The sequence below is a fragment of the Ylistrum balloti genome, unplaced genomic scaffold (assembly GCF_031769215.1).
Source record: "Ylistrum balloti isolate Yb309-2 unplaced genomic scaffold, AGI_CSIRO_Ybal_v1 Utg369856, whole genome shotgun sequence".
Taxonomy (NCBI): Eukaryota; Metazoa; Mollusca; class Bivalvia; order Pectinida; family Pectinidae; genus Ylistrum; species Ylistrum balloti.
In genome coordinates this window covers 630278-651149 of record NW_026782006.1, presented here as the reverse complement: position 1 = coordinate 651149, position 20872 = coordinate 630278, and the positions used below count along the sequence as shown (strand labels likewise).

Genomic DNA, 20872 nt, shown 5'->3' with positions numbered 1-20872 from the left:
CTACATATCACACTTCATCACCACATAAACTATTAGTAATGTGGCAATTTTGATGATAAAGAAGACTTTAAAAAACCAACAAAAAACCAGCTTTATTCAAATATACAACTACACAACACACTACTAATATTAACAGACAATTTGATTCAAATAACAACCCCCCTCCCCCATGTCTCCTGTAACTAATTTGGAGGGCACTAATAGTAATTAGACCAATTTAGTGAAATGTGTTTCGTATCAACCATGAAGGCAACAGAAAGGTAAACGTTCTGATTCCTATACCTAATTTACACACAACATCGGTCAAGAAAGTGGATTTTTGTTAATCTTCTTTACCTGATTACAAGTGCCTTGTGTTGCAGCAGATAATGTAGCTAACACCCTGTAAAACTAAATAGACTCGACTTTGACAAGGTAAATACTAATACTATCTATAGGTCAGTGTGAATATCAATTACAGCATATAAAAACCTGTCCTGTTGGTAATACTGCTGATAATTACACAGCAGCTCCCGAGAGACTTACAGGATCAGTGAATCACACAGGTATCGTCAAGTCATCAGGTCAATAACAAACATAACAATTTACTTTTGTAATAAATATTTCATACAAAACTAGGAATGTTTCCCTTCTCTGTGACAGGGGTAAAAATCAATGCAATTGGAGGCAATGTACATTTGTCTGAGAATTAAGTGAGTAAGACAGGAAGTGTGTGATACCAACATTATTAATCATCACAACTTGATTTACTCCTCTCTATGTTACAATCTGTTTTATGTACAGAAAAAGTCTAGTATTTACTCTATAGTGGACATTGTAATTCACTCTGAGTTTCTTCTTAACTGACAACCATCAGATTTCGGTACACACAATACCACTTTTGAGTGCCTTTCCTTCGGAAAAATACTCTGACCTGTAATATGTTTCGATGTTCCCTCTATTGATCCCCTGCCAATTCCCAGAACTCATACTTAGTAGTCCCCTCAAATGATGCCCCTCTGATTAAAAAAACCAATGTTTGGTAATCCCTACTCATGATCCCCTCCTGGTTCCCTGAACCAATGTTTGGTAATCCCCACTCATGATCTCCTCCTGGTTCCCTGAACCAATGTTTGGTATTCCCCCTCATGATCCCCTCCTGGTTCCCTGAACCAATGTTTGGTAATCCCCCCTCATGATCCCCTCCTGGTTCCCTGAACCAATGTTTGGTAATCCCCCCTCATGATCTCCTCCTGGTTCCCTGAACCAATGTTTGGTATTCCCCCTCATGATCCCCTCCTGGTTCCCTGAACCAATGTTTGGTAATCCCCCCTCATGATCCCCTCCTGGTTCCCTGAACCAATGTTTGGTAATCCCCCCTCATGATCTCCTCCTGGTTCCCTGAACCAATGTTTGGTATTCCCCCTCATGATCTCCTCCTGGTTCCCTGAACCAATGTTTGGTAATCCCCCCTCATGATCCCCTCCTGGTTCCCTGAACCAATGTTTGGTAATCCCCCCTCATGATCCCCTCCTGGTTCCCTGAACCAATGTTTGGTATTCCCCCTCATGATCCCCTCCTGGTTCCCTGAACCAATGTTTGGTAATCCCCACTCATGATCACCTCCTGGTTCCCTGAACCAATGTTTGGTAATCCCCACTCATGATCACCTCCTGGTTCCCTGAACCAATGTTTGGTATTCCCCCTCATGATCCCCTCCTGGTTCCCTGAACCAATGTTTGGTAATCCCCACTCATGATCACCTCCTGGTTCCCTGAACCAATGTTTGGTAATCCCCACTCATGATCACCTCCTGGTTCCCTGAACCAATGTTTGGTAATCCCCCCTCATGATCCCCTCCTGGTTCCCTGAACCAATGTCTCGTTATCCCATTCCATGTTCCCTTAAACCTGAGTTTTTAGCTGAGCCTCCATTATGATCCCTGAATCATAAACCATGACTTATGTGCCCACCCTTCCTTGGATCAAAAATAATAAATATGGTGTTGTTCTTTCACTAGATCAGAAAACATTTATTCAGTGCTCCCTCCCCAGAATCATTAGTTTGGGTCCTATGATGTTGTAACATTGGTTTAGTGCCCTGATTTCCTTTGCACCACAAATTTGTTTTTTCTTTATCTGGCACCATTAGTTTGGATTCAACCTCTCCCTCTCTTCTCTGGCACAATTAGTTGGACTTTGGTGCCCCCATCTTCCCATTCCAATCCTTTCCCTGGCACAATTGGTTTGGTGCCCCTATATCCCTGGCAATGTAAGTCTGATACTCCCTTTACCTTGTGCCCTCATTTTTGTATCCCCTTTACCCTGTGTCCTTATTTTGGTACCCTCCTTACCTTGGCCCTCATTTTTGTATCCCCTTAACTTTGCACATATAGTTCAGCCCACTTCCTTACCTCCATGGGCTTGGTGCCAAACCCCCGTCTCACCCTCCCAACCCCTCCCTCAACACCCCTGGCACAATTATATCAGCTTTACTTTTGTGGTGGTAGTCCTGGTGTAGCGTCCATCAGTCATATACTGACACATTGGTGTAATTAGCCCCTTCCTGGACAACTTGTGTTTACAGGACATTCCTATTGGTCATCTTGTTATTAATAAATCCTCACAAACTTTGTAATGTCTTGTCCTCTTCTGATCCAAGAATTCACAAAACAAGTATTTACACTTTGGTATAGTGTACAATCCTCAACCAGACAAATTTTGTGATCACTATGCCATGTTTCTCCGTCTATGAAATATTCTCAGCTAATTCTAGGGATTATCCTTCAGTCTACAGCCTAATGATCAAACACCTATCCAGGGTCAGCTGATTTCTAGAAAATTGTCATCATTTTTGCTTCTTTTTATAGTCTCTCAATGAGTCAAGCTAAGTTAATTTGGAACAAAAATAAGATGCGCTTAGCATTTTTATTCAGTTTGCCCGGCAACAGACACATGATACCTTTTTCATCCTTGACGTCATTCTGTTATATCAGGATTTTATATGTATAATTCCTCCAAATACAGAATCCAAAATAGATCTGGTTCCCACACCAGCATACAGAAATAAAACAAGAGGGTATCACAACAGTTGCCTACGTACTCAGTGTCATAATAACAAACCTACAGACTAATCCAGCACTCTTAATGTCAAGTGCATTTATTTTACATGTGAACATGTGTAATTCCAGTGGCATAATAAAAAGTTCACTTGTTTAATTCCAGTGGCATGTTTAAGAGTTCACTTGTTTAATTCCAGTGGCATGTTTAAGAGTTCACTTGTTTAATTCCAGTGGCATGTTCAAGAGTTCTTTTGTTTAATTCCAGTGGCATGACAAGGAGTTCACTTGTTTAATTCCATATCCAGTGGCATGTTTAAGAGTTCTTCTGTTTAATTCCAGTGGCATGACAAGGAGTTCACTTGTTAAATTCCAGTGGCATGTTTAAGAGTTCTTTTGTTTAATTCCAGTGGCATGTTCAAGAGTTCTTTTGTTTAATTCCAGTGGCATGTTCAAGAGTTCTTTTGTTTAATTCCAGTGGCATGTTCAAGAGTTCTTTTGTTTAATTCCAGTGGCATGACAAGGAGTTCACTTGTTTAATTCCATATCCAGTGGCATGTTTAAGAGTTCTTTTGTTTAATTCCAGTGGCATGACAAGGAGTTCACTTGTTTAATTCCAGTGGCATGTTTAAGAGTTCTTTTGTTTAATTCCAGTGGCATGTTCAAGAGTTCTTTTGTTTAATTCCAGTGGCATGTTCAAGAGTTCTTTTGTTTAATTCCAGTGGCATGACAAGGAGTTCACTTGTTTAATTCCATATCCAGTGGCATGTTTAAGAGTTCTTTTGTTTAATTCCAGTGGCATGACAAGGAGTTCACTTGTTTAATTCCAGTGGCATGTTTAAGAGTTCTTTTGTTTAATTCCAGTGGCATGTTCAAGAGTTCTTTTGTTTAATTCCAGTGGCATGTTCAAGAGTTCTTTTGTTTAATTCCAGCATGGGATATCAATGCTGTGTTTAATTCCAACGTGATGACAATGGCCTGTTACCTGAGGTCTTTGAGATCTATTTACCTTGATTATTCCATGCACAGTGGCTTTGATTGTATTGTTCCTGCTTTGTCAGTTACCATATTAACCACTTGTGTTCTGCTCCATCACTTTGGAAACCGTCATTTACTACAGGTAACCAACATGTACTACACGTAACCATCATGTACTACAGGTAACCAACATGTACTACAGGTAACTAACATGTACTACAGGTAACTTACATGTACTACAGGTAACCAAAAAACACTACAGGTAACCAATATGTACTACAGGTAACTAACATGTACTACAGGTAACCAACATGTAGTACAGGTAACCAACATGTACTACAGGTAACCAATATGTACTACAGGTAACCAATATGTACTACAGGTAACCAACATGTATACTACAGGTAACCAACAAGTACTACAGGTAACCAACAAGTACTCCAGGTAACCAACATACACTACAGGTAACCAACATACACTACAGGTAACCAACATACACTACATGTAACCAACATACAATACAGGTAACCAACACGTACACTACAGGTGGAGAAAAGGTTGACCAAGATATTCAGTATTCAGAAGATGATGGGCTGTTATTCTGTTGTACCTTACTGAAGAGATCCACACAAGTAAAACACTGGCACCATAAAACAGAATCAGAACCAAGTACACAATCCTGGAGAACTGAACTTGTAACAGCTGAATGTCCATACATCATTATCATGTTCTATGTGTTTCTAGAATGCTTGTAAACAATACAATCACATGAAGCAAAAGACAAGTCTCTTGCCTCAATCTAAATATCATATATCAGCTACATAATAATTGAGGTCATATTTCCAGAATCAAGAACTGCAGCTATCATATGGTTTCCAACATTAGGTTTCACATCAAACATTGCCAGTCCTTTGGTAAACATGGCTGATTGATGAAAATCAATATCCTAATCAATTTGTCAAGGGCTTCATTACACATCGGCCTCAAACTACAGTTTACTGCTGCCAGTAATGTGTTAAGCTCTGAATTATCACCATTATAACTCTCAGGTAACGTCCTTGTCACAACTCTCAGGTAACGTCCTTGTCACAACTCTCAGGTAGCATCCTTAACTCTCAGGTAAGGTCCTTGTCATAATTCTCAGGTGACGTCCTTTCCACAACTCTCAGGTAGCTTCCTTAACTCTCAGGTAACGTCCTTGTCACAACTCTCAGGTAGCTTCCTTAACTCTCAGGTAATGTCCTTGTCACAAATCTTTGGTAACTTCCTTGTCACAACTCTCAGGTAATGTCCTGTCACAACTTTCAAGTAACGTCCTTGTCATAACTCTCAGGAAGCATCCTTAACTCTCAGGTAACGAGCTTGCACAACTCTCAGGTAATGTCCTTGTCACAACTCTCAGGTAGCTTCCTTAACTCTCAGGTAACGTCCTTGTCACAACTCTCAGGTAACTTCCTTGTCACAACTCTCAGGTAAAATCCTTGTCACAATTCTCAGGTAACTTCCTTTACTATCAGGTTACGTCCTTGTCACAACTTTCAGGTAACTTCCTTAACTCTCAGGTAACGTCCTTGTCACAACTCTCAGGTAACATCCTTAACTTTCAGGTAACATCCTTGTCACAACTCTCAGGTAGATTCCTTGTCACAACTCTCAGGTTGATTTCTTGTCACAACTCTCAGGTAGATTCCTTGTCACAACTCTCAGGTTGATTCCTTGTCATAACTCTCAGGTAGATTCCTTGTCACAACTCTTTGGTAACTTATATAATTTTCACACAGCTTCCATGTAAAAGGTCTAAGGTGATATCCCTAACTTTGCCCTCAGAATATATCCTGGTCACAGAATAACCTAAATCTCCAGTGAAATATTCTTCAGATTTCAGTACGTTTTCACTGTGTAGGAGAGATTCATAACTCTCCTTTCACAAAAGATGTCACTGATTAATTGCCTAATTTTCACACTAATGAAAATGAGACTCCTCTGGGAGGAAAAAAAAAGGTTTAATGAAGAGAGCCAGCTTATTCCATCTATAGCGATGTACATGAGTGATGTCCAACCTTTGTTTTGCAGCACTGTCATTCATTACCAGACCACAAGTTACATGTGTTCCATCAACTGTTGAAAGGTGCAGTAATAGATATGATAACACAAATCCCAACACAATATGATAATGAGATTGACGTCAATCTTCAAAAGAAAATCGCTATCTTCGGATCAGAGGAGAATATTTTCTCAGAAACATAACATTGATGATGATTGTTCGGATGTAATCTATCGCTTCAATAAAAATACCACACAATGAATCAATAACACACTTCCCCCATGACCAATCTGTGACCTTCACAAACGGACCCATTATTTCCCAGGTTGTATCCAAACTGCTGTCGCTGAGAACATGTCTAAAAAGCACTTGTGTTTACAGGATCATATTAAGCTCAATACTAGCTGACAGCCTGGTTCATAAAACCTTACATAAATCTGTCAGATGAAATTCTAATTATTTCCATGGCAACAGGTATTGTCCACTGAGGTTTAACTTTGATGTGAAGCCGATTAGTGCATAGACAGAATAGAAATCATATAAAGAGAAGACACTGATACTGTACAGATGATGACAGACTGAGTTAGGTAGACAGGGATACTGTACAGAGGATGACAGACTGAGTTAGGTAGACAGGGATACCGTACAGAGGATGACAGACTGAGTTACGTAGACAGGGATACCGTACAGAGGATGACAGACTGAGTTAGGTAGACAGGGATACCGTACAGATGATGACAGACTGAGTTAGGTAGACAGGGATACCGTACAGATGATGACAGACTGAGTTAGGTAGACAGGGATACTGTACAGAGGATGACAGACTGAGTTAGGTAGACACTGATACCATACAGAGGATAACAGACTGAGTTAGGTAGACACTGATACCTACAGAGGATGACAGACTGAGTTAGGTAGACACTGATACCATACAGACGATGACAGACCAATGTGTTTGTTCATGTGTTGATGAAGAAATTTTCCCTTCTGTGGAAGTTGGAAATCAGAGTGAGAAAAATTTGATGTTGAACCAAACTAAACTGATCTGTCTTGTTGCACTGTAATCATTAATTCATAAGATCTTCAGGGCACTACCTAAACTTGGCTATAGTAGACTGTCTATAATAGATATTCCCATAGTCCTGCCTTTAAATGTGTGACCCCCCAAAACAGTATACTAACAGAAAGGATACATCCCCATAGTCCTGCCTTTAAATGTGTGACCCCCAACAGCAGTATACTAACAGAAAGGATACATCCCCATAGTCCTGCCTTTAAATGTGTGACCCCCACAGCAGTATACTAACACAAAGGATACATCCCCATAGTCCTGCCTTTAAATGTGTGACCCCCACAGCAGTGTACTAACAGAAAGGATACATCCCCATAGCCCTGCCTTTAAATGTGTGACCCCCACAGCAGTATATTAACAGAAAGGATACATCCCCATAGTCCTGCCTTTAAATGTGTGACCCCCACAGCAGTATACTAACAGAAAGGATACATCCCCATAGTCCTGCCTTTAAATGTGTGACCCCCACAGCAGTGTACTAACAGAAAGGATACATCCCCATAGCCCTGCCTTTAAATATGTGACCCCCACAGCAGTATATTAACAGAAAGGATACATCCCCATAGTCCTGCCTTTAAATGTGTGACCCCCACAACAGAAAGACTACAGTATACTAATAGAAAGATACATCCCCATAGCCCTGCCTTTAAATGTGTGACCCCCACTGCAGTATACTAACAGAAAGGATACATCCCCATAGTCCTGCCTTTAAATGTGTGACCCCCACAGCAGTGTACTAACAGAAAGGATACATCCCCCATAGCCCTGCCTTTAAATGTGTGACCCCCACTGCAGTATACTAACAGAAAGGATACATCCCCATTGTCCTGCCTTTAAATGTGTGACCCCACAGCAGTATACTAACACAAAGGATACATCCCCATAGCCCTGCCTTTAAATGTGTGACCCCCACAGCAGGATGACTACAGTACACTTACAGAAAAGAGTACACACTATTGGCTACAAACTCAGAGAACTTCATTTACTTTCACTTTTGTTTACCGACAACCATGATAACAACAACAAGGAGGAGCTAAGACGCGGAGGTGGAGACAGTAATAGGAGGAATTAATAAAGGATGTACTTACATCATCCACCATGTGTTCATCACTGGTCATGTATACTGTCCATTCTCCTCGTGATGCTGGCTGAGCTACCATACGACACAAACCTGTCAACATTCCAGGAATGTATGTTATACAACCCAAAACATATTATAGCACAACCCAAAACATATTATAGCTTATATCAAATAGTCAACCAAAAATTTCTCAGAATTATCCAACAAATCTTGCAACATGACTTGAGTCATTTGTTGTAATCAGGGTATGAAATCTATTCTGATGAAACTCTAAACAGCATAAACTAGTGAATATCTTACCAGCTCTGGCAAAAGGTTCAATGAAATCAGCTAAACCATTAGGAATGTTTCGGACTGTATCACAGGAGTACCCATCCTCTGGTAGTAGGAACGGCAGCTGTAAGTCTGAGTCCTCCTCCAGCTGTACCTCACGACCATCATTCTTTGTCAGGTCATCAGCCATGTTCTGTGCTATGGACACAACACTTTCTATGAGACTGTGTGGAATGGGTGGCTCGCCTGGTTCTGGCATGTATCTCTGAAGCAGTTCCTGAAGCTGGAGCGAGTTCAGCTTAAAGCACGTTGAGCTGATATCGGCTATATCATCAGAACTAGACTTGGGTGCTTGCAATAGGTGTGCAGCCTGGAAATAGGAACAGTGAAAGTTCAGATCAATGAGATTGAGGTAAAGAAATAAGATAAAACATTCTGTATTTACAACATTAATGTCAGAATTTAATTCATGTATAATCTGAATCTACAACTAGCATTCCATCAAGTTCTATGCCTCCCTGTACCTATTTCCACTTTCTGAATTACTTTGTCACAAAAACATGAAAATTAGAAAAAGGACAGGAATAAATAAGGATCCTCATTCATATATTAAAGTATATTGTTTTTAAGGTATTGACAACAATTTAAGTCAATTTGAGACTTTCTTGCTAATTCTTAATTTACGAACATTTCACATTTTCTAAATGTAAAATAGTACTTTTGTCCTATTTTGAGCTATTTTTCCAATCGTCAAACAGTATAACCTTACTTGGAAGCTAGTGTATGTATACTTTCTGAGCAAATGACATCTCTTTAACTGACATTTGGACACTGATTCAACACCTTAGGCACCCTTTAACATCTTTGTTAAGGTGAGACAAAAACAATATTCAAATGAATAGTCATAACATTATACATTGTTTTTTCACAAATTTAAGAAAGAACAAAAGAAATAACTGACTTCATATGAAGGTGTATAATTTAGTCTTGTCTTGTTACAATAAATACCAGTACAGAATCACCTGGTGTCTATTGGTGGAAACCTTACCTGGATGATACGACATAGGTGACAATCAGCTGCCAGTTCCAACCCTTGTTTCTCTGCCCAGGCCTCGATTCGCCCAAGCCTCCTTTTGAGTCGAACTCCCCAGCTACGTGTACAGAACTCACTGTGGTGGCCTGTCACCATGATGTTGAACAACCACATGTTGATGAAGTGGAAGAGTTGTGAGAACAACTGGATAGTAAGGGCGGCGTTCACACGACAACGGCGTAGGAGATTCATGGCTGAGGACAGCGTGTCAAGGACATCTCCAAGAGTTGGTTTGCCTCTATTGTATCGAGGGTCATCTGCACAAAACATTCATAAGACTTGTAAATCACTATGTCAATACATACAATAAATATGAAAAAAGTGTGGTAATGATAGCAGTCCTTATTCTCTCTCCCTACCAACAAAGGTATCAAAAATTAATAAAATGGTCTATCACTGTTTATTGTAGACTTACCAGCTTGAAGAACATTAATACAATAATAAATAAGTTTTCTGGGGCTTTGAATATGTCTTGTCAAGCTAATATCACAACTTGTAAAAGAAAGTAAACTTCAGGCTTTTTTTACCTTGCATCATGTCATCATCTGCCGAGTCACTCTCATCCAGGAAGGCGGGCATGGTCCGCTGAAGGTCATACTGGAGACAGCGCACCAGGTGGTGGAATGCCATCTGTACAGACTCTGCTAGCGTCTCCTGGGCATCCAACGAGAATGGGTGAATGTCGTGATCCATTTTAAAGAAGTGCAGCACCTCCGATGCATTGGCCATCCAGAACGCTAGGGTGGCTGGGTTATCACAGTTGGACTGAAATAGGAAATAGGTTGTATCTATTGTTATGCTTTTTCTTCAGAATGACTTTGACAACTGCACACCATATTACCATATACTGACAAGAAAATATTTTATGGAAGTTTGAGTGTGAAGTTGTTCATAATTCAACACATATAACACCACACTAGAATATTGCAGTTTGAGTCAACAGAAATCTCATGCAAAAAAAAATCTATCATCAAATTAAGACATTTTAGATGGTGAATGACACCTTCCCTAGAGAGTCACCTTGGGCTATAGTTTTATCCACCGTACAACTCCCACACAATAGAGAGCCTAGTGATGGTGGATATCTATAGAAGTACTTCAACAGAGTTTCACTATCTTACCTGTATGGCTTGCAGAATCATTTTAGAGACCTTAGAAACCAACATGGTGACCTTGGTGGCTCGTTCTGAGGGGCTGAGGTCGGGGCGGTAGTTGTTTGATAAAGTATATCTCAGTGCCATGTAAATGGTGTAGGTGGGAGCTAGTTTAAACTGTGTCCCAGAGTTGTTGTCAAGTATCACAGAGGTAAGGAATCCATCTTCCTCTGGAAAGGTCAAACCAATTTATTATTTACACACTAAAAACCATTATCAAGCAAAAACAACAAAAACCACAAAAAGTTCAATGTTCTTGTGATATGACAAACCATCCAACCTTCAAAATCTATTCCTATCTATGTAACACACTTCCTCTTTTATCAAAAGTGAAGATCTATTTAAGCATGTTCTTTGATATCTACAAGAATGAAAACTTAATGAAAACATTACAATTCAAAACTGTTTTGAATGCACTGCCAGACACACATGTAGAGCTCCCTGTGGCTAAAGGGAGGTAACCTAAAAACGTCATTTTCTACAATACTGTCTGCATATGAAGGGAGGTAACTTACTTTCATCTCTGTATTCCAAAGCTGCCGGTAAGGCCTCATCAACCCGTCTCTGAGGAGGAGGTCTCTCTGGTTCTCTTGGGGGTCCCATATTTTGGACAGATTGGCTCCTGGTACAAAGTGAAATGAGTGAATTTCTATGTAGAACAAGAGCCAACGGAGTCACAATGCTTCTTGTAACATGTCACAGAAATGATTTTGTTAAAAAATGTCATATTTTACTATATTGTACACATAATGCAAATGGAAATTGTGAATACATTAACTGCTGTCCCATGCTTGGGCTTCTAGCCAAGATTGAATTAAAAGAAATTACTCAAGATTTGAATTTTCCTTAATAAAATCTTCCATCCAGGAACAGTAGAACATCTTTGATTTCAGTCAATTTGATCAATTTTTGGCCCCGACCATTTGCCCCTGGGCATCAGTTGAGGTCAATATGTGCATCTCATAAAACTGACATCTTAAGGTAATAATTATAACCAGGTTTGAACTGTTTCCAATAGAAAATAAACAAATAATATTCAAAAGTGTAATTATCCTATATACACTATAATAACTTTACCCCCTCCCCAGGGGGAAATGTGAGACCCTGGAGTCATGAAAGTTTACAATTTTGGTAAAGCATCTGAAGGCCTTTTCATCCATGAAAAGTACTTGGTTCTATCAAACCTGGGATTTGAGAAGAAGATTTTGAAATTTTCAATCACTTTGACTCTTTTTACATGCTGCTAGACCCCTTGGGGACGGGAACCATATAATTTACAATTAAGCCATGGAAGATTTTATAAATTTTCATTGAAATCAGTTCACAAGTTTTCCTGAAGAAGTTGAAAATTTAAAAGTTTATTGTGTACAACATCAGACATAAGGCGATCGCAATAGATCACCCTGAGACTTTGTCTCTGGTGACCTAAAAATGGTAGTAATTCACTCTAGGAGAAAGAGTCCATTTTTTATATATTTTTACTGCAATTTTCATCAGTCATTAAATTGAGGTATAATTAAAAAGATATCTACATGTTAAATTGTGCTGTACGTTGTAGATATTTGAGGAGGAGTTGAGGAATATGTATCTATGGTATTACCACTGATTATGGTATTTTTTTGATGAGGCGTTAACCTTACCGTTTTTGTAGATCAGCATGCATGGGTTGATCATTACTCCTGGGAGAACTATCAGCCATAGTCTCCACTTTCCCATCCACATCAAAATTTGTTTCCTGCGGTTTGGGGCTGTAGGGACCTCCCCTCTTCTGAATAGGACCAGAAGGTAACACCTGTCCCTTTCTTAATCTCTGTTAAAAAAATAACTAAGTAGTGTAGAAGCACATCCCTTGTTCCAGCATTAGGTTGTAGTAACGTTAACAAATAACCTAATGGTAAATGATCAGCTGTTCCATGGAAATCTCATAGTAACAAAAATCAAGTTTTAAACTTCAGTTAAACTTCTATCCTTCCAGATTATGGGATAATTATATCATTTTTTAATTATAACAAGGTTACTTATTGTAAAGCCTGTGTTTTCTAAAGGTTCAAATTTTTGCAGTTTCACCAAAAGATTGATAAATGAAATGCACTTTTCATGAAAGTCATGAAACAGCTCTGCTTTTCTCGGATTTATTTAACTAATTAAATTAGCAAACGAAGGGACTCTTCAACAATAACCATCTTAACAGTAACAGTACATCCGACCTTGGCATCACTCTTACCTCCTCGTAAATCGGATCAATGAATCGAAAGTAGTTGAGTTTTCCTAGTCGCACTGTGTTTCCATGTTGTAGTGTGGTTAACTCGTACACACGCTGATTATTGACATAGGTTTCAGACTCTGTGTTGGTTGGTGTTACCGTGACAATGCCATCGTTAGGGGATAAGCCAATCACACAGTGCCTGGGTTGGATGTTTGTTCCCTTAACCTACAGTAGAATGTGAGAATAAGATGTGTGTAATGTCATTCTGTTGGCTTTACTAACTAATACCTGAGGGCTCATGTACGTTAATAAAACTTATCAAATAACAGTTAAATGATACAAAACAACAACATGTACGACAGAAGTGATCTTTTACCTAATAACTTAACTTTAAAGTAATTTCTTGATGCTGAAATTGATGATATATTTCTGTTTTGATTTTTTGTTATTTTTTCTAAATTAAAAAAAAACCTCCAAGCAAAAATTGAAGTTGCACTGTGTGCTGTTAAAAAATCTGGACACATGGTTTTTGTAGAAGAAGCAAACAGGATGACATAAAATCTTTATACATACAAATATGACTGCTGTAGACTTGTCACTGCCAACATCTGTAAACTTTCGATGGATCTGGTGTACCCTTCCGTTAGGGTTATCTGATCCGTCTGAAACACAGGAATCAGTACCGTGTCACAATGTCACATTTATTAACCAACTTATCATAGTATAAACAAATGTAAAATAATTCCATTTTATTCTGTGCCTTTACCTGAAATACTTTTACTATGTCGTAAATAATTTGTTTTAACTTTTTTAACAACTGAGTACAAAGGAAGGAGTCCAACACTCCTTTGTACTCATTACCTGTATACGTGTATACTATTGGATCCACATCAGGATTTCCATCGAAATTTACTCTTAGGGACGTTATGCCTTTACCCCACCCCTCTCCCAACCCCCTACAATTGTTACAACTATTCAACAGAGTTGTCAATCATTAAGCAATGAGATTGATTTACCTTGAACCTGTCGTGCTATCCTGTATAAACAAAAATATCTAAGTGACAGAACAATGTATTTGCATCTTATGCCAAAGAGGCCTTACTCTGGGTTAATCTATCAGGACTTAACTGCATAAAGCTCCATAAGGACTTAAGTGGATGGCGCTACATTAGGATTTACCTGGTTGGAGCTCTATAAGGACTTACCTGGTTGGAGCTCTATCAGGACTTACCTGGTTGGAGCTCTATAAGGACTCACCTGGTTGGAGCTCTATGAGGACTTACCTGGTTGGAGCTCTATAAAGACTTACCTGGTTGGAGCTCTATTAGGTAAGGAAGTTTATTTTGTGGCATGGTTTCTGGTTCATCTCTCTGGTGAACGCGGAGATCATCATGTGATACTGCCCGTAGCTTTTTGTGTTTTGTTCCTGTCTGGTCTGGCGATCGGCGTTTCAGTTGGAAGAGTACAGTGCCTAAAACCAGGCAAGTTAATGTAACTAAGCAGTAAATAGTTCCAATCTAGGAGATTCCTGGAAGAATCTGATATTTTGCTTTCAACAGCAACTGGTTAAATCAATTATCTCCATCTAGTAAAAGTTCCAGATAAAAATGACAGCAGAAGTTCTCATGCAAATCTTCAATCTACAGTAAACACTGCGCACTGTAACTGATATGATTTGTGAATTGCTCGGAATCAAAAGTATAAGATATACCGGCTAATCATGTCAATCGCCGAACTACAAGACCTAAAATCCTGACAGCATTATATAACACAGGTACAGTGAGTCACCTTTAGAGTCATCATCTTCCCATCATACAACATCAAATTTCATTGGTTCATAGATTCACTCCTAGGCATCTTCATTGATTTTTTTCAATGTAACATTGTTTGACATGTCAGGACATGTAACCATACTTGCTGTGTGTTTACAGGGTGATTTTCCTCTCCACTCAGAAATATTTATAAGCAGGCTACACAACCTGCTGCTCTAACTGTACACAAGTACACTATTGTAAGCTTCAGTGTTTTTCTCCAAACTTTCTTTTGATGATCTTGTTAACTTTTGTACTTTCCTGTCCTATTACAAATTGTGTTTACTCAAAATGAATTTTTCATGAATTTTGAACTATTTCCGGAAAGTGTTTGTGTTTAAGGGTGAATCTGTTTGGGCTAGCAGAGTACTGAACAAGATGTCTGGTGTTATTTTTATCATTGTATAGCATTCCTTTTTGTACCAAGAGTAATTCAATACAGAAACATAAATGACAACAGAAACAAACACTTGCTGAGGGCCACTGGCACCACTGCCTCATAACTCTCCACATCAGTAGCGTGACAGACCACAATCAATACAAACATGATCAAATTCACGTCATATTGAATTTGTCAATTATTTCGCGAAACGCAATAACACGCTCATATTCCAAAAGTTAAAATTTCTCTTCTTTACTCTGTGGTAAAACATGATTGAGAGAATGACAAAGCCAATTTGGAAGATTGTTTAGTGATGGCAAAGGAACAAATTTGTGAATCATATTAGAACTGCCTGGGAGGCAGAATTCTGGATCAATAGGTGGCTAAGGGGAGATAACCATGCAATGGGAAATCATGAAATTGCTTAAATGGAGCAAACTTTTTGCAGCAGAAGTTAATTAAACATTTACAATGAATGTGATTTGTATCTTACTACAAATCAAGACTCAAAAGGTCAAGTTTGAGATCAAAGGTCGTCTGTTAAAGTCTAATGATAATGAAATAGCCGGAGATCAATACCATGTTTGGGAACCTAAATAGTGTACAACATTTACTCTAATAAGTTCTGATAAAATCTATACAGTACAGGACTAAAATAATAAGGACTGATGATATCTAACACTGTCATTATCACCTGATCTGGAGAGAGGTGTATTATCTGAATTCCCTTTAGGCTGTTGGCAGACTTGGTTATGCCCTTACATACAGTGATCAAGCAGAACATTACCTTTTTGGAAACATTTTTTTGCATGATGTTATTTTCAAAATTAAAAGTAAACTTTGTACAACAATTGAAACAAAATACAAAAACTGAAATAAGCAGCATCATCTTTAAGTGCGATACATTCTTCATGATGAATGTTTTACAACAGAATTTATTTATAAACCTACCTCGTGCTGGAGGAAACTCCATAGCAATAAACAGAGGACATTCACTATCATCCATAATCCTCTCCTCCCCCATAGATCCGCCATGGTACTCCTGTTCTCCAGGGGGAACAATCACCTAAGGACACACAGGTTAGTACATGAATATAATAGGCACCATCACTTTATTTTTATCCAAATTTTATAAATTTTAATACATAATTATAAAGTAATAGTATGTTTGTTTTTTTCAAGTATATCCAAAGACATAATTTTGTAAAACAGCGTTAAAACGTGACTTTATAATTCGGTATAACTATAGTATTTAATCATATCTGTAGAAAAGTCTGCACCTGTACAAGGCAGAAATCATCTGTTTCCTCGTTCTCCAGGCCATATTTCTCCATGGCTTCCTTGACGATGCCAGCCACCGTATCACTGGTGGATAGCAGTAATGTCTTGTAAGGAATGTCAGGTTTGAGTGTGTCGCCATAAATCTTCAGAGTACCTCCTAAACACACAAAAATCAGAATAGGTTTATTAATCAATATCATACCTCCTGATACAATTATCAGAATCTACCAAAACCAGCACTTACATATACACTGCCTAATAACAGTGTGACAATGTATTCTGTTTTCCCTCATCAATACTGTTATGTATAACATATATTACCATCAGTTTTCATTTCAGAAATGATTTATAAAGCATAACTTTGGCGGTGAAGATTTATTTTATATATTTCGGGTCCAGTTACTTGTGTGCCAAGTTACTTGTATTTATTGTACATAGAGATATACACAAAAACAAACAAGGATATCTAACACAAAATTCTAGATATCTTACAACTCCTGATAACTAGTTACATATTGAAGAAATTTATGAAATTATAAAATTTTCTCCATTAAAACACAACCACCAACTCCATCAACCTAAGCCTTAAAACTATTAGCTTAGTACAAAAACCAGAAACAACCATTATCCTGGACTCAACACATTAATTATTGAAAAGAGACGTTACAACTGGTTGAATGTAATGTGTGGTACATAAGCATGCAAGCTTCGAGAAATCCCTGGTCATATAGTGTAACTGCTGTCAAGAACAAATCCTGTTTACAAGAATTTTCCATTATGTTGAGATATATACCAAACATGTAGAGAAGATAGAACACTCTAGTACAGTATACAGGCAATAAAACTGTGTCCACAAACAACATAAAAATATCGTTATTTTAAAGGTAAGGGAAATAACTCTGTCATCCTTGATATTCCTTGACAGAACCCCAATGAGGACTATAAGTTATGTTTTTGTCATACCTAAAAGGGACCCAATATATCAGGGATCATTATAGCAATATTATCTATTGGGTACCTAGCTCACATGTTACAGATCTTAAAGTGAACTACATCTACAACTTCTGTCTACAACAGTCGACCAATCATCATCACATTCATTCAATTTCTGAAACATTGCCTTTTCTTATATTTAAACCATTAACAAAAACATGACCTGAACTTATGCTAATTTTATCATGTGTTCTGATAGTTCTGATTTAAAAGAATAATGTCCCTGATGTGTTCTGGTGTGTAGGGATATTGTCCCTGATGTGTTCTGGTGTGTAGGGACATTGTCCCTGATGTGTTCTGGTGTGTAGGGATATTGTCCCTGATGTGTTCTGGTGTGTATGGATATTGTCCCTGATGTGTTCTGGTGTGTAGGGATATTGTCCCTGATGTGTAGGGATATTGTCCCTAATGTGTTCTGATTTGTAGGGATATTGTCCCTGATGTGTTCTGGTGTGTAGGGATATTGTCCCTGATGTATAGGGATATTGTCCCTGATATGTTCTGATGTATAGGGATATTGTCCCTGATGTGTAGGGATAATGTCCCTGATGTGTTCTGATTTAAAAGAATAATGTCTGTGATGTGTTCTGATGTGTAGGGATATTGTCCCTGATGTATAGGGATATTGTCCCTGATGTGTTCTGATTTGTAGGGATATTGTCCCTGATGTGTTCTGATGTATAGGGATATTGTCCCTGATGTGTTCTGATGTGTAGGGATATTGTCCCTGATGTGTTCTGATGTATAGGGATATTGTCCCTGATGTGTTCTGATTTGTAGGGATATTGTCTCTGATGTGTTCTGATATGTAGGGATATTGTCCCTGATGTGTAGGGATATTGTCCCTGATGTGTTCTGATTTGTAGGGATATTGTCCCTGATGTGTTCTGATGTGTAGGGATATTGTCCCTGATGTATAGGGATATTGTCCCTGATGTATAGGTATATTGTCCCTGACGTCCCTAATGTATAGGGATATTGTCCCTGATGTGTTCTGATTTGTAGGGATATTGTCCCTGATGTGTTCTGATGTGTAGGGATATGTCCCTGATGTGTTCTGGTGTATAGGGATATGTCCCTGATGTGTTCTGATTTGTAGGGATATTGTCCCTGATGTATAGGGATATTGTCCCTGATGTATAGGGATATTGTCCCTGATGTGTTCTGATTTGTAGGGATATTGTCCCTGATGTGTTCTGATGTGTAGGGATATGTCCCTGATGTGTTCTGGTGTATAGGGATAGGTCCCTGATGTGTTCTGATTTGTAGGGATATTGTCCCTGATGTGTTCTGATGTGTAGGGATATGTCCCTGATGTGTTCTGATGTATAGGGATATGTCCCTGATTTGTTCTGATGTGTAGGGATATTGTCCCTGATGTGTAGGGATATTGTCCCTGATGTGTTCTGATGTGTAGGGATATTGTCCCTGATGTGTTCTGATGTGTAGGGATATTGTCCCTGATGTATAGGGATATTGTCCCTGATGTGTAGGGATATTGTCCCTGATGTGTTCTGATGTGTAGGGATAATGTCCTTGATGTGTTCTGATGTGTAGGGATATTGTCCCTGATGTGTTCTGATTTGTAGGGATATTGTCCCTGATGTGTTCTGATGTATAGGGATACTGTCCCTGATGTGTTCTGATGTATAGGGATATTGTCCCTGATGTGTTGTGATGTATAGGGATATTGTCCCTGATGTGTTCTGATTTGTAGGGATATTGTCCCTGATGTGTTCTGATGTGTAGGGATATGTCCCTGACATATAAGTATATCATCTCTGTGTTCTGATGTATAGGAATATTGTCCTCAAGAATTAAAATGAAACTGTGGATCACACTGATCACTGACAATAACATACTGGGAGGAACACTCAGGGGGTCAACCACGGTTCCAAAACAGGTACAGAGCCAGAGGGTATGACACAATCGTGTACAATGGGCACTTGATATCAGTATGTAAAGTCTGCCAATGACAACAAGTCATTTGTTATGGCTAAAAGGGAGTGTTTACATAACTGTAACAGACTAGGGGTCTGGTGGAGGATGACATGAACAGCACATTTAACACTGTCATACAATACAGAATATTCGCTGTGTAATAATTATACAGTCATTAATATCTTACTTCCTTCCAACACAAGTCATTACACCTAAGTTTCTAACACAGATACTCACAATCATTTGGAAATATTCAGCACTAACTCACCATAGAAATAAAATCAAGAAATAATTAAATCTTTCTGATACAATTTATATGTAGTGTTTTCATCAGGTCAAAATCTCTGTTTACTACATAGAGGCTGGCATATGACCTCTCTCCTAGCGAGGCTCAAGAACTCTATTGTAGGGTTAATTGACAAGCACCTGCTGAGAGTGAAGTGTCTCTTTTGGGAGCAAATTACTATGGGATTACAGCACACAGCCTGACAGACAAATTACATGTTGTTAAACATCTGTACCAGTATTATACCTGTGTTGAGCACAGCACCAGTGCAGTATGCACTAATCTGACCAAGTGTCATGAAGATAACTACACACTAAATAACAACTCTCCAAACACTCATACAAAATAAGTATTGAACAATTCCAGGTTTGTTCTCATATGGCATCAAAATCGACAGCTGAAGCCTTGCACCAGGAGTGGTTGTACACAAACACAAAAATTGAGAGCAGTAGGATAGCACCAGGCTCCAGGGTTATATAACACATGATAGAACGCCAGAATTCAAATGAAAAAATATTGATAAATTCCTCAAGAAAATTCACCACTTCCTACAGTAAACCTTCCGACGACGTTCCATCTCAAATTAAATAGGCATTGTTGAACCCAATCCAATTATACAGTCTTGCTTGTGAAAATAAATTGGAGTTCAAACAATTAGAGTCGATATCGCCCCAAATCACGACAAGTGTTTAAAAAAACCCAGCTAGGAAGGAAATTACTGATCAGTTAAGACAATCTGAATTGTAATTGAAACAAAAATAGAAAGGGTTTGAACTATCACTTAACGGAAAATTATTGGTTTTAGTAAAAAAAATTACATGTTCTAAATACTCTCCATTCCAACGGATCAAAGGTTTACTGTAAACACAGAAATCAACTATGTAGTGTATTCCACCTAGAATTCATGGACAAACAACCACTAATACTCTACAAACAGTTAGTAGTGAAATCAACAACCTTGCAATCATCGCATATTTAAATATCTTAATCCTGATATGAAACTCAAAATAGAAAACAGTTTAATTTCAACTAGTGATCAAACAAAGAATTTCAGAAATTGGACAGATAATATGTTGTCATGATACATCAATAAAATGTGTGTCAATGTTTATGAAGATACATACACTGTGACCTATTTATATGTATATATAAGTGAAATCCTTGTTATCTTATTAATAAATCCTGAAGATAAATTCTATCGTATATAATCCTGTAAATACATGAATGTGACATAATATTG

The 20872-nt window shown here is 38.4% G+C and overlaps 1 protein-coding gene across 1 annotated transcript in view; it reads right to left on the bottom strand.

Annotated features, from left to right (window-relative positions):
- LOC132545746 (afadin-like) overlaps positions 1-20872 on the bottom strand; it is a 78348-nt gene that overhangs the window by 30621 nt on the left and 26855 nt on the right. Inside the window, exons 5-16 of the mRNA XM_060209434.1 lie at positions 16412-16569; positions 16083-16197; positions 14248-14409; positions 13512-13600; positions 12957-13163; positions 12373-12542; positions 11248-11354; positions 10700-10902; positions 10106-10343; positions 9534-9835; positions 8513-8855; positions 8220-8302 (exon numbers count right to left, since the gene is read on the bottom strand). Of these exons, the coding sequence (XP_060065417.1) occupies positions 8220-8302; positions 8513-8855; positions 9534-9835; positions 10106-10343; positions 10700-10902; positions 11248-11354; positions 12373-12542; positions 12957-13163; positions 13512-13600; positions 14248-14409; positions 16083-16197; positions 16412-16569 (2177 nt within the window). The remainder of the gene's footprint in view (positions 1-8219; positions 8303-8512; positions 8856-9533; positions 9836-10105; positions 10344-10699; positions 10903-11247; positions 11355-12372; positions 12543-12956; positions 13164-13511; positions 13601-14247; positions 14410-16082; positions 16198-16411; positions 16570-20872) is intronic.